The sequence below is a fragment of the Oncorhynchus mykiss genome, chromosome 1 (genome assembly GCF_013265735.2).
Source record: "Oncorhynchus mykiss isolate Arlee chromosome 1, USDA_OmykA_1.1, whole genome shotgun sequence".
Taxonomy (NCBI): domain Eukaryota; kingdom Metazoa; phylum Chordata; class Actinopteri; order Salmoniformes; family Salmonidae; genus Oncorhynchus; species Oncorhynchus mykiss.
In genome coordinates this window covers 48,848,540-48,863,699 of record NC_048565.1, presented here as the reverse complement: position 1 = coordinate 48,863,699, position 15,160 = coordinate 48,848,540, and the positions used below count along the sequence as shown (strand labels likewise).

Below are 15,160 nucleotides of genomic sequence, written 5' to 3'. Positions count from 1 at the left end.
AAGTAGCAGCAGTGTAAAACCAAAGGGTGGGAAAGGGGTTCATGCATATAGTCCGGATGGCCTATGATTTGATTAATTGTTCAGCTGTCTTATGGCTTTGGAGTAGAAGCTGTTAAGGAGCCTTTTGGACCTAGACTTGGTGCTCCGGTACCTCTTGCTGTGCGTTTTACCCGAGAGAACAGTCTATAACTTGGGTGACTGGTGTGGGCCTTCCTCTGACACCGCCTAGTATATAGGTCCTGGATGGCAAGAAGCTTGGCCCCAGTGATGTACTGGACTATATGCACTACCCTCTGTAGTGACCTTACGGTCGGACGCCAAGCAGTTGCCATGCCAGGCGGTGATGCAACCGGTCAGGGTGCTCTCGGTGCAACTGGAAAACTTTTTGAGGATCTGAGGACCCATGCCAAATCTTTTCAGTCTCCTGAAGGGGAATAGGTGTTGTCAGGCCCTCTTTACGACTTTTTTGGTGTGTTTGGACCATGATAGTTTAGTGATGTTGACACCAAAGAACTTGAATCTATCGACCCGCTCCACTACACCGCCGCCAATGTGAATGGAGGTGTGTATGGCCCTCCTTTTCCTGGAGTCCATCTCTTTTTTTTATTTCTCACATTGAGGGAGAGGTTGTTGTCCTGGCACCACACGGCCAGGTCTCTAACTTCCTCCCTTTAGGCTTTTCATCGTTGACTGTGTTCAGGCCTACCACCGTTGTTGTCAGCAAACTTAATGATGGTGTTGTAGTCGCGCTTGGCTATGCAGTCGTGGGTGAACGGAATACAGGAGGGGACTAAGCACGCACCCCTGAGGGGACCCCGTGTTGAGGATCAGAGTGGCAGATGTGTTGTTGCCTACCCTTACCACCTGGGGGCAGCCCGTCAGGATGTCCAGGATCCAGTTGCAGAGGGAGGTGTTTAGTCCCTGGGTCCTTAGTACCGCAAAGCTCATCACTAAGCTATGGTGTTGAACGCAAAGCTGTAATCAATGAACAGCATTCACACAGGTTTTCCTTTTGTCCAGGTGGGAAAGGGCAGAGTGGAGTGCGATTTGAGATTGTGTCATCTGTGGATCTGTTGGGGTGGTATGCAAATTGGCGTAGGGCTAGGATTTCCAGGATGATTGTGTTGATGTGAGCCATGACCAGCCTTTCAATGCACTTCATGGCTACCGATGTGAGTGCTACAGAGCGGTAGTCATTTAGGCAGTTTACCTTTGCTTTCCTGGGCACAGGGACTATGGTGGTGTGCTTGAAACATGTCGGTATTACAGACTCGGTCAGGGAGAGGTTGAAATTGTCAGTGAAGACACTTTCCAGTTGGTCCGCGCATGCTCTGAGTACTCGTCCTGGTAATCCGTCTGGCCCTGCGGCCTTGTGAAAGTTGACCTGTTTAAAGGTGTTGCTCACATCGGCTACGGAGAGCGTGATCACACAGTCATCCGGAGTTGCTGGTGCTCTCTTTCTGCTAGGCTCGCGTCACTAGGTAGCTCACGACGGAGTTTCCCTTTGTAGTCCGTAATAGTTTGCAAGCCTTGCCACATCTGACGAGTGTCAGAGCTAGTGTAGTAGGATTCAATCTTAGTCCTGTATTTATGTTTTGTATGTTTGATGGTTTGTCTGAGGGCATAGCGGGATTTCGTGTAAGTGTCCAGATTAGTGTCCCGCTCCTTGAAAGCGGCAGCTCTAGCCTTCAGCTCGGTGCGGATGTTGCCTGTAATCCATGGCTTCGGGTTAGGATATGTACGTAATGTCACTGTGGCAACGACGTTGTCGAAGCACTTATTGATGTGGCCAGTGACTGAAGTGGAATGCTCCTCAATGCCACTGGATCAATCCCAGAACATGTTCCAGTCTGTTCTAGCAAAACCCTCCTCTAGTGTAGCACCCACATCATCTGACCACTTCCGTTTTGAGCGAGTCACTGATACTTCCTGCTTTAGTTTTTGCTTGTAAGCAGGAATCAGGAGCATATAATTATGGTCTGATTTGCCAAATGGGGGGAGAGGGAGAGCTTTGTGCTGTTTCCTCTCTGGTTGCACATGTGACATGCTGGTAGAAATGAGGTCAAATGGATTTAAGTTTGCCTGCATTAAAGACCTCGGCCACTAGGAGCGCCACTTCTGGATTAGTATTTTCTTGTTTGTCTTTCTTGGCCTTATACAGCTCGTTGAGTGTGGTCTTATTGCCAGCGTCGGTTTGTGGTGGTAAACAGATGGCTACGAAAAATATAGATAGTGTGGTCTACAGCTTATTGTGAGTTACTCTACCTCAGGCGAGCAATACCTCGAGAATAATATTAGACATTGCGCACCAGCTGTTATTGACAAATAGACACACACCCCTCATCTTACCGGACGTAGCTGTTCTGTCCTGCCGATGCACAGAGAACCCAGACAGCTGTATATTATACATGTAGTTATTCAGACTCGGTGAAACATAAGATATTACCGTTTTTAATGTCCCTTTGGTAGGATGGTCTCGAACAGACCTCATCCAGTTTATTCTCTAGTGATTACACGTTGGCTAATAGAACAGATGGCAGAGGCAGGTTTGCTGATGAATTCTCACAAAGCACCCTGATCTCCGCCCCCTGTATTTCCTGATTTTCTTCATGTGAATGACGGAGATTTGGGCCTTGTCTGTGAGCAACATTATATCCTTCGTGTCAGACTCATTTAAAGAAAAATTCTTCACCCAGTTCGAGGTGAGTAATCGCTCTTCTAATATCCGGAAGCTCTTTTCTGTCATAAGAGACGGTAGCATCAACATTATGTACAAAATTAGTTAAACAATTTGAAAAACACCCAAAATAGCACAATTGGTTAGGAGCCCATAAAACGTTGGCCATCCCCTCTGGCGCCGTTCTCCAATCAAATCAATGGACCATGTTTCAGTGTGCTGGCATCACAATACCTGGAAGACAATATCTGTTTTGAATACTACTGAGATATTCCAGGGCCTGAGAGTCAGATGGGGTCTTTTTTAGAAGATTTGAGGACGTGATAGAGGACAGCAGACACAATGCCGTTAAAGCCGTGTGGTAGGAGAGATGGTCTTAGACAAGTCCACAAACACGCAAAGCTGTCATCCTCAAGATCCAGTAAACGCTTGTGATGGATGCTGTGCATTATGTACATGGCTACATCCCCACCACATGTGGTTACTCTGTTCCTTCTATGCAAACTATAGCCTTGAAGCCTGACTATCGAGTCTGGAACATCTGCCTTTAACCAGGACTCGGTCACAGCTACAAATTCAGTCTCGTTAGCCTGAGTCAGGGTAAAGCTCATCTACCTTGTCTGTTAGGGATTTCGTGTTACACAAGAGAAAGTTGGGACACAGTCTTTGCATCTTTTGATGGGGCATTGTGTGCTCGACACCAGACAGTGCAGGGTAGACTAGATTCAGTCAACAGGGCAATGAGGCTTGTGCTGCTTTACACACTCACGAGTCGGGACAGGTATTCAAAGCACTGTTTTCTTCCCATCTACAACCCCTTGGTTATCCCAAAACGTCATACCGTGCTAGAGTCCATTTAAGATTCCGAAAGGAGCTGCTGTCAGTTTTTGCATCGCTCAAACTTCAAAATAAAATTTTTATGCAAGTATTCACAGAATTAAGAACTATTATACAACTGGTAGTGCAAGAGTGGCCTCAGACTCAAACTGTTGAAACGCAAGCTGCCAAACAAGGACGCTAAGTTACAATTGTCAAGAGTCAGTGTTGGTCTTACCCAGGACCGGAGGGCAACAAGATGGCTCCCATTCCCAACGCTGTTTGGACAAACAATTACAAGCCTACACAACTAAAACTGTGGCCAAAGTGATGATAGAGATCCTGGATGAAAACTTGCTCAGGACCTCAGACTGGGGCGAAGGTTCAACTTCCGTGGCCCAGCCAAAGCCCGGACTTGAACCTGACTGAACAGCTCTGGAGAGACCTGAAAATAGCAGCATTGTTCTGATCTTGAATATGATTGGTCGCTAGAGAGATTCAGGCGGAGAGGGATGGCTATTTCCGAAGTTGGTATATGGTTTTACAAATAAAATTGGTATTTTATTAGGATCCCCATTTTAGGTGTTGCGAAAGCAGCAGCTACTCTTCCTGGGGTCCACACAAAACATGAAACATGACATAATACAGAACTTTAATAGAGAAGAACAGCTCAAGGACAGAACGACATACATTTAAAAAACTGCACACACAGCCTATATATCAATACTTACACAAAATATCTAAGTAAAATAGGGGAGAGGCATTGTGCCGTGAGGATTTGCTTTGTCTGTTTTCTGAAACCAGGTTTTCAATCTCATATTGCTCAAATAAACCGAAGGGAGTTCCATGCAATAATGGATCTAAATAATGCTGTACGCTTTCTTGAATTTGTTCTGGACCGGGGGACTGTGAAAAGATCCCTGGTGGCATGTCTGGTTGGGTTTAGTGTGTCTGTCAAAGCTGTGTGTGAGATTACTATGCAAACAATTTAGAATTTTCAACACAATATAATATAATATAATAAGTGATGCAGTCAGACTCTCATTAACTCTCAGCCAAGAGAGACTGGCATGCATAGTATTTATATTAGCCCTCTGATTACAATGAAGAGCAAGATGTGCTACTCTGTTCTGGGCCAGCCGCAGCTTAATCCTCTAAGGTCGATGTCTGCGCCCCCACAAATCCAATTAGCATAATACACAAATCCCCATCAAAATCCATCATTTTAAACTAGAGATAGGTTGTTTTGGATGCTTCTCAATTCACCACATCCGCATATGTAACACTTCTGCATCTGCGCAGAAAGGTGACCGAGCTAGAGCGGTGTTTGTCAGACCATGAGACAAACAGTTTTCTCACAAAATCATATCTAGCGTCCAAACGGTTTTTCCTACAAACTCTTATAGAAAGATAAGACTCTCACTAACACGATGGTGTTCTCCGTTTTGCACTACGACCAACACAAGCGTCTTGCGACTCGTCTGAAGTCTGGACAGCCGATCTGCCAACGTTTGTCTATAGCGTACGAACAGTTTGGGCTACACGCTAATATGACCCCTCTGTGTAAATGTTGGTTGTTTTGTCATTTGTTTTGCTCTAGGATGCCCACAGGCCTCTCAAGACTCGTCTGAAGTCCCCCAGTACCTGTTGAAAACATTTATGGAAGTATATATGGAGACATTTTTGTCACTAAACAAAGGGGTTAAATACATGTCAAAATAAATAACTAATATTTCCAGGTATTTCTTATCTGTCAGATATAGGGCAGACACTTAAGTGAGAATGCCCTCGAAGCCGGTGTTTGGAGGATATATTGGCGCAGGTGTTGTTAATATATCCGTTTCAATATTTCCTCCAAACACTGGCTTTGAAGGCATTATCACTTATATACAACGGTTTACAAATATATTCAAATAATGATTTGACATATTTTCATTAAAAACATTGTGATGAATTTGTTCATACTATTTCATCCTTTCACAAGATATAGTCCCAATACAAATCTAGGGTTGCTACCCAAGCCGGCTGGTCATTCGTTCTATCGGTTCGGTTGCTAGAGACGCGACCCAGTCTTTCGTTCTAAATGTTCCATTGCCATACTGGCTGGCAACGTTTTTATACCTTGCTTGCTAGCCAACTATGGCTAACTTAGTCATGTCAAAAAGTGCAGCCAGGGGGGGGCACTAACTGTTGTTCCATTTAGAGAATCTGTTATTTTATGTGTTTGTATGGGCTAATAAGAGTAAGGCCAAATAAATATTTTCATCAACAACAAAATATTGTTTTTTATACTTCAATCAAATAGCAAAGTGGTTGTTGGTATGACCTTCTTAAAACAATTCCAGACAGCTTAGTAGAAACCCCTTCCCCGGCTTAGACAGGGCTTAGATTGTTTAGTAACAAAAATAAAGGTTAAATACATGTCAAAATATATATTTCCTGATCTTTCCTATATCCCGGCTTAGATTGTTATGGGTTAACTAGGTATTTCTTTGCAGCACTTGACCACATGACTACAATAATCAAGATAAGACAAAACTATAGCCTTCGGGACTTGCTTTTTGGAGTGTGGTGTCAAAAAAGCTGAGCTTTTCTTTATTATGGACAGACCTCTACCCATCTTGACAACCATTGAATCTAGATGTTTTGACCATGGCAGTTTACAATCTAAGGTAACGCCAAGTAATTGAGTTTCCTCAACTTGTTCAACAGCCACACCATTCATTAGCAGATTCAGCTGAGGGCTAGAGCTTAGGGAATGATTTGTACCAAATACAATGTTCTTAGTTTTAGAGATGTTCAGGATCAGTTTATTACTGGCCACCCATTCCAAAACAGACTGCAACTCTTTGTTAAGGGTTTCAGTGACTTCATTAGCTGTGGTTGCTGACACATGTATATGGTTGAATCATCAGCATACATGGACACACAGGCTTTGTTTCATGCCAGTGGCAGGTCATTGGTAAAAATAGGAAAGAGTAGAGGGCCTAGACAGTTGCCATGCGGTACAGCACACCCTAGATGTTTAACATTAGAGGCTTCCATTAAAGGAAATTTGGAGTTCAATTAGAATGCTCTGAATCCAAGATATGGCAGAGGTTGAAAATCCACAAAACATGTTTTCTCAAAAACAGGTTATGGTCAATATCAAAGCCTGCACTGAAATCTAACACTACAGCTCCCATAATCACCTTATTATCAATTTATTTCAACCAATCATCAGTCATTTGTGTCAGTGCAGTACATGTTGAGTGCCCTTCTCTATAAGCATGCTGAAAGTCTGTGAATTTGTTTAAAGAGAAATAGTGTTGTATTTGGGCAAACAGAATAGTTTGCTAAGAGCTGGCAACAAGTTGATAGGTCTGCTGTAAGAACCAGTAAAGGTCGCTTTGCCACTCTTGGGTAGCGGAATGACTTTGGCTTCCCTCCAGGCCTGAGGACAAAGACTTTCCTCTAGGCTCATATTAAAGATATGACAGTAACTTTCCGTCTGTTGTCCATGCCAGGAGTTTTGTCATTTATTGATCGATAACACTAGTTTTCCCACCTCTCCCACACTAACTTTACAAAATTCAAACTTGCATTTCTTTCATTTTGTTTTTTAATGCATGAATGCGATGGCTCACTGTTCATTGTTGGCATTTCCTGTCTGTTTGCCCACTTTGCCAATGAAGTAATCATTAAAATAATTAACATCAACTTGTTTTGACCATCTGATTCAATGAATGATAGAGTTGAATTTGTCTTTCTGCCCAATTCATTTAAAGTACTCAAGTTTTTTTCCCATCATTCTTTATATCATTGATCTTCATAATATAGTTTCTATTTTTGTTCAGTTTAGTCACATCATTTCTCAATTTAGTAAGTAAGTATTTTAGTAAGTATTTGGTAAGAAAGCCAGCCATCAATAACAGTAAGTCAGCCAGTCAGATGTGCAGCCAGACTTATTAGCCACTTATTGATGGCTGTCTTGCTGAGATTATAACTAGTCCCTCATCCCCCATCCACCTCACCTGGCCCTTGTGGTCGCCATGACAATGGCCCTGCGTCCTGAAGGTCGTCAAGGCAACGAAAGACCAGAGAGTGTGCCAATTGGCAATGCTCAACTCAAATAACTATCCTGTTCGGAATCTGAACCGATGATGATTGAGGACTTTATGGGCTCTCTGCTTTACTGAAGGCGGCAATTATTCTCTCAGCTCTTACCGCTCGCCATAGAAAAGGACAATGCCCCTTAGCACTTGTTTCCATTCTGTTGAATGCTTTTGTGTATAAACTAATGATTTCATATTGAATCAGGTCCTGGACTCGTTCTAGGCCAGCAGTGCCCAAGGCCTTTTTTTCCTTCTTCCTCTTGGTTCACCTTGTTGAATATTGACAGCATTGTCTCTAAGCACATGTCCTAAATAGGGCTGGGACGATACCAGTATCCCGATACCCCTTAGTTTCGTGGCAAGGAAACAAAGCGAATGTAACTTTTTTTTTTTTTTTTGAAAAACAGCCCTATTGTTAGAAACAAACATCTTAGTGTTGTCATCATAGTCACATATATTTATTTTACAAGTTATAGCGCAATAGTTGACATACAGCGGGTTTTTTAAAAGACCAAAGAGTTTAATCTGCTTCGTGTTTTCATTTTTGGCATGGAACAAATATTGCTATAGTATCGTCACAGCCTTAGTCTTACATCAGTTGAGTGTTTTAGAGGATGATAGTTCATCTGACGTTATAGATAGTAATGTGGTGTTCATGCCTTGCTTACCCAAGCCCTAATTATGAACCCACTCATAAATACTGATTCTAGATCAGATTATGGGAGCTCCAGTCAGATGAAATATTAGGGAAAGCTGACATTTGAGCAGATTAGGATGCCCATGATTACAGATGGGGATTGTTTTTATTAAAGCTAATCCTTGTACAGAACATCCCTCCTCCTCCCTTCCCCCTCTTATTTTCCCCTCCTCCTCTCCCCCGGCGTGGTATTTCAGAGACCCTTGTGTAATTAACATGGAGATGTCTTTTTAGTAGAGGGGGAGGGATGGCGGGATAGAAGAGCAAGAAGGATGAGGGAGGGAGGGATGGGTGAAGGTGGGCCGGTCCTGTCTCCGCTTGAAGGACAAAGACGTTGGGTTTTGGCGAAGGAAGAGAGGGAGCCACCATGTGTGAGGGACAAAGGAGAAGAGGCCTTAGTCAAGACTCCCTCTTTCTCCCTCTCGCTCTCTCCTTCTCCCTTTCTTTCTCAGTCACAGAGCTAGGCTTAATCCTAATGCTGCTATCACACTCCAGTCCTTTATTCAAATGACAGTTTGGGCTGTCTGACATGACTGCAAGTCTTACATATAGGCCCAGTGCTAACACACACACACACACACACACACACAAAATATTAGCTCTTTTTAATAGTGTACAGTTTTTAACACGCAATGGCATTTAGAATTGTTGCGCAATGAAAATGCATGATGACTAACGAAAATACACACAGGCCAATTTAATTCCACTAAATTATGCACATCAACCTATAGACCGATAACCATGATGGTCAAATGAATTTACATCCACTGCTATTTCAATCAATGAATAAAAAGCATTATTTTGCAATGGGATTTTTTTTTTTTTCTCCGGGTCATTTTGGCAACTGTTTTATTTATCGGCTTTTAGTTTTTTTTTTTTTTTATCGCCCAAAGCCGGCAATTGCTGGCTAACGGAAACCCTGACACACGCACTCATCATGAACACGCTTGGTTATTACATAAACACTCAGCATAACCGCCCAGAATACACACATACTCGTAGTCTCCTATTCACATAATCACCTACGTATGCACTCTGATAATGACATTCCTAGCTTCTAATCTACTACTATGCAACCTGCAGATTCATGCAATAGGTTAGAGATAATACTGAGTGAATAATCACGTGCTCTTACCAGACTGTGGGTATCATGCTCAATCAGTGTCATCATTCATATTTTTTAAAAATGTTGCAGTTCGGCGCGTGTCTGATTTTGTTTGCTGACCGTTGCATTTTGCTGAATGTTAATGTAATTACAACCCACCCACGCATATATAGACCTAATATTTTTGGTAGCTTATGTGGTTAGATAGTTCCTTGTACTGTAGGGAGGTGAATTCACCTGGTGTACGTGTTCATTAGTGTAGCCGCTGCACAGGCAGGTATACACACAGCTGTCTCCAGAGTAGTGGTTCTTATTCATTCAGCTGCCACATTGGACCTGCCTCTATTCCCCTTAGCCTACCGCTCCTCCGGTGGGGGATGTGTGTGTGTTTGACAGCAGGTTTTTTGGGGGGGACCGTACTAGACAACCCCATATGATTGGTCTTTTCCCAGTACCACTTGCGTGCCCCTCTCCCTCCCTCCCCCCTTCGCCCTCTCTCCAGCAGCAGTCAGTCAGTGGGCGCATTTCTCTGCCCAGGCATTGCTTACCCATGCCAGGTCTTATAACGCCTGGATAGGTATTTTTAAGTATCAGCTAACAACATATGTCATAGCAATCTCACCCGTGGCAGCGTTGGAAGAAAGCAGATGTTGCCGGTTTTCAGGAATACAGTATTTTTAACTTAACTTCCGATTCCTCTGCTCATGCGTTTTTTTTCGCCTTCTACGTTAGGTTATAGCAATCTGGTACCTGACAACGCAGTTGATGACGTGGCACGCCACTATTGGTTGATGCATGCAACGTCTGAGCAGGGGAACGCGACCAGTGTCGGTCAAGGTTCCTGACATCACTCACTGTTTGCATCGATATAGTATTACCCACCAGGCTGCCTACAGGATTGCAGTATTTGCTTTCAGCTTTTTTACTCGGGACAGCCCGCCTCTCGTTCTCGGCTGCATGGACATATACAACGAGAGATAGAGAAACGGAGGATAGTAGGAGACAGCAAGAGGAGGAGAGGAGAGCTAGCTGCAGCAGGCAGGGAGCTCCTTCTCTGTCTGGATTTAAACACGCATGTTTTCTGTGGAGAAGGAAATCTATTGTTGGATGGTATTTTCCTTCTCTTGAGGCCCCTGTTCAGCGGCTGGACCGTGTGTGTTTTGGGAGCTGTGTGTGTGGAGGAAGGCCGTTTAACGGCTACAGGAGTGGAGTGCGAAGCTTGTGAGCGAGCCGAGCATCTGAAAGCCAGGGCAGGCCGGCTGGCTGCATTGTGTGCTTTGATGACCCCCGCTGTGTAGCTGCCTGCTCATCAACCCCCCTCCCTCTCTCTCTCTCTCTCTCTCTCTCTCTCCCTCTCCCTCTCCCTCCCTCTTCCCTCTCCCTCTATCTCCATCGCAGCGCCCGGCCCAGCCATGTTTGGCACAGAGTCCTCATGTAAGTACCGTATCGCCATCCTCCAGCCTCATCTGTCTTTCTCTCTGTGTGTTGTGTGTTGTCTGGTGTTACGGTGTCTGCTCGCTTCATTCTGGGCTGCTCGCTTCATTCTCTTTTCATCCCTCTCTTTTTCCCCTTTCTCTGTCGTTCGTGTTGTTTTCCTTGTTTCCTGTTGACAGATTGCTCGGCAAGAAAGCTGGGATCTACCATTTTGCATAAAGGGTCTATGATAGCTGGTTGTGATGAAAAAAAATCCATCTCTCTCCCTCTTAATCCCTTCCAACACCTTCCTTCCCTCCCCTCCTTTTTTCCAGTTTATTTTAATCCACAATAGTCTTCTTGCACGCCTCCATGTTTATCCCAGATTTATCCGATTTATTTTGTGATGCATTTTATTCTCTTCTCACCTCTCTAAATGTAATGGCTTGGCTAGCTATCCTGAAATAGACACAATTACTGACTCTCTGTGTGCATGTTATGTGTGCGTGCATTCCACGTGACATGTTTTATAGATAGCTAGATAGATGAATGGATCATGTTTTTCTACAGTGAGCTTTAGGAACCCTCCTGCCATTGCAGGTAGTTCTCTCAGTCTCCGTCTCCATCTCTCTCCTGCTCGGTCAGGTGACATTGAGCCGGGTGAATGTAGCATTTCCACACGCTAAGGAACGGAGATGCTAGCATCGGGGGCTCTAAATTACCGTCTTTCATTTGTAGCTCTGGTGCTCCCAACTTTTAAAAGTTAGGAGCACCAGAAAATATTTTGAGATGTACCCTGTATTGGGCCTTTTATGTATTCGAGCTACTTCTGAAGCACATGTTGTGCCCTAGAGACTATGTAACAATGGAAATACATTAGTTTATTATAAAAAGCCAAAATGTTGACACGAATACCAAGTCATTTGTGGAATATTATTCGTCTTTCTGTGGCCTCAAATGTTCAGATATAGCTTACTAGTAAAGTTACCAGGTGGCTAGCTAAGGAGGTAACATGACTGCACAAGGTGTAAACAAATGTCCCTCAAGCAGTTTTAGAACGGCCCGCAACATGGTTTATGTATGTCAAATGCAGCTCACCAATCCCCAATAAGATAAGAAGAAATAAACATTGGGCTGGTAATATCTTTTTATCTGTTAGGGCTAAAAAAACAAGCCATTTTCCCTGTAGTAATGGTACAGCCGTGATGCCAATGAACATGTGTTCACTTTATATTTCAATAATTACAAGATGCTCCCAAATAAAACAAATCCAGGTCACAGTAAGTATGGGGTAACTGCAGCCCAATATGGCGACTGAGTATGGGCGAGTAGGTATGTCAAAAGGAGTGGGTGTGTGGAAAGCAAATTGGCTAATTGTGGGAGATTTGTTGTCACTCAAGACCATTTTGCGTGGCTGATTTGGGGTGCATGTTTTGCGTGGCTGATGACCAGTGCACCAGTATCAAGGTGCCTGCCGACCTGAGGTCGGGGCAGCTGTATCATGGTGTCGCCGGCGGTAGCTAACGTGGCAAAATGTTTTCCTTCCCATGATTTTAATTAAAGTAGGATAGCCACACAAGAAATAACTCATATTAATAACCATCTAAATGTCACCTTGATACATACATACAGTTTAAGTATGTATCAAGGGGATGAACGGCGTCAACACCGGGACATGGTGTCCTTAGTTCCCGCTTCCCGCAGTGGCGTGGAAAGTAGCTACCTAGTAGCTAATATCAGAGTGATAGTCACAGGGCCTAAAATTAACTTTTTGGTCCATCAGCTACTGTGGGAGGTAGATTTAAAAATCTACTAGCCACTCAGATTACCGGACAAAATATATTTTTTCTGCAAAAATGACACCAACAAAACACAAACGGACGAATCAAATTGTATTTTTCATATACACATGGTTAGCAAATGTTAATGCGAGTGTAGCGAAATGCTTGTGCTTCTAGTTCCGAGTAATATCTAACAAGTAATCTAACAGATTCACAGACTACCTTATACACACAAATGTGAAGGGATGAATATCTACATGTAAATATAGGGATGAGCGATGGCCATGCGGCATAGGCAAGATGCAGTAGATGGTATAGAATCCAGTATATCCATTTGAGATGAGTACGGTAGGATATGTAGACATTATTAAAGTGGCGTTATTTAAAGTGACTAGTGATACCTTTTATTAAATCCATTTATTACATTTATTAAAGTGGCAAGAGATTTGAGTCTGTGTGTTGGCAGCAGCCACTCTGTTAGTGATGGCTGTTTGATGGCCTTGAGATAGAAGCTGTTTTTCAGTCTCTCGGTCCCAGTTTTGATGCACCTGTACTGACCTCGCCTTCTGGATGATAGTGGGGTGAACAGGCAGTGGCTCGGGTGGTTGTTGTCTTTGATGATCTTTTTATCCTTTCTGTGACATTGGGTGCTGTAGGTGTTCTGGAGGGCAGGTAGTTTGCCCCTGGTGATGCGTTGTGCAGACCGCACTATCCTCTGGAGAGCCTTGCGGTTATGGGCGGAGCAGTTGCCGTACCAGGCGGTGATACAGCCCGACAAGATGCTCTCGATTGTGCATCTGTAAAAGTTTCCGAGTTTTGGGTGACAAGCCAAATTTCTTCAGCCTCCTGAGGTTGAAGAGGCACTGTTGCGCCTTCTTCATCACGCTCTCTATGTGGGTGGATCATTTTCAGTTTGTCCGTAATGTGTACGCCAAGGAACTTAACTTTCCACCTTCTCCACTACTGTCCCGTCGATGTGGATGGGGGGATGCTCCCTCTGCTGTTTCCTGAAGTCCACGATCATCTCCTTTGTTTTGTTGATGTTGAGTGAGAGGTTATTTTCCTGACACCACACTCCAAAGGCCCTCACCTCCTCGCTGTAGGCCATCTCGTCGTTGTTGGTAATCAAGGTTACCACTGTAGTGTCGTCTGCAAACTTGATGATTTGAGTTGGAGGTGTGCATGTCATGGGTGAACAGGGAGTACAGGAGAGGGCTGAGAACGCACCTTTGTGGGGCCCCGGTGTTGAAGATCAGCGGGGTGGAGATGTTGTTTCCTACCCTTACCACCTGGGGGTGGCCCGTCAGAAAATCCAGGACCCAGTTGCACAGGGCGAGGTCGAGACCCAGGGTCTCAAGCTTAATGATGAGTTTGGAGGGTACTATGGTGTTAAATGCTGAGCTGTAGTCAATGAACAGCATTTTTACATAGGTATTCCACTTGTCCAGGTGGGATAGGGCAGTGTGCAGTGCAATGGCGATTGCGTCATCTGTGGACCTATTGGGGCGGTAAGCAAATTGGAGTGGGTCTAGGGTACCCGGTAGGGTGGAGGTGATATGATCCCTAACTAGTCTCTCAAAGCACTTCATGACAGAAGTAAGTGCTACGGGGTGATAGTCATTTAGTTCAGTTACCTTCGCTTTCTTGGGAATAGGAACAATTGTGGCCATCTTGAAGCATGTGGGCACAGCAGACTGGGATAGGGATTGATTAAAATATGTCCGTTAACACACCAGCCAGCTGGTCTGCGCATGCTCTAAGGACGTGGCAAGGGATGCCGTCTGGATCGGCAGCCTTGCAAGGGTTAACACGTTTAAATGTTTTGCTCACGTTGGCCATGGTGAAGGAGAGCCCACATGCTTTGGTAGTGGGCTGTGGCACTGTATTGTCCTCAAAGCGAGCAAATAAGTTGTTTAATTTGTCTGGGAGCATGTCAATGTCCGCAACGAGGCTTGTTTTCTTTTTGTAATCCGTGATTGACTGTAGACCCTGCCACCTACGTCTCGTGTTTGAGCTTTTGAATTGCGACTCTACTTTGTCTCTCTACTGATACTTTGCTTGTTTGATTGCCATGCGGAGGGAATAGCTACACTGTTTGTATTCGGTCATGCCTTGCCATGATTAAAAGCGGTGGTTTGCGCTTTCAATTTTGCTTGAATGCTGCCATCAATCCACGGTTTCTGGTTAGGGAAGTTTTACTAGTCACCATGGGTACAACATCACCGATGCACTTGCTAATAAACTCTCTCACTGAGTCAGCGCATACATCAATGTTGTCCCCAATAATGGCCCCGACAGAGACGGTCGCCTCTCTTCAGGTCCTTAGGAAACTATGCAGTCATTTAGTTTTTTATGTATTATTACTTACATTGTTAGCCCAGAAAATCTCAAGTGTTATTACATACAGACGGGAAGAACAATTGGATATAAAAGCTACGTCAACTTACCAACATCACGACCGGGAATATGACTTTCCCGAAGCGGTTCCTTTGTTCGGACCTCCACCCTGGACGTGGGATCTTATCCCAGAGGCCGATCCAAAACAACATGGTCGCCGTAGGAGAGGCAGACGGAGCG

The 15,160-nt window shown here is 44.2% G+C and overlaps 1 protein-coding gene across 4 annotated transcripts in view; it reads left to right on the top strand.

Annotated features, from left to right (window-relative positions):
- Nucleotides 1-15,160, top strand: part of LOC110524343 (suppressor of tumorigenicity 7 protein homolog) — a 77,683-nt gene that overhangs the window by 28,788 nt on the left and 33,735 nt on the right. For 2 of the 4 annotated variants that reach the window (XM_036979294.1, XM_036979301.1), the window contains exon 2: nt 10,788-10,823. The exons of the other annotated variants lie outside the window; for them this stretch is intronic. In XM_036979294.1, the coding sequence (XP_036835189.1) occupies nt 10,802-10,823 (22 nt within the window). In that variant the 5' untranslated portion in view covers nt 10,788-10,801. The remainder of the gene's footprint in view (nt 1-10,787; nt 10,824-15,160) is intronic. 4 annotated transcript variants of the gene reach the window in all.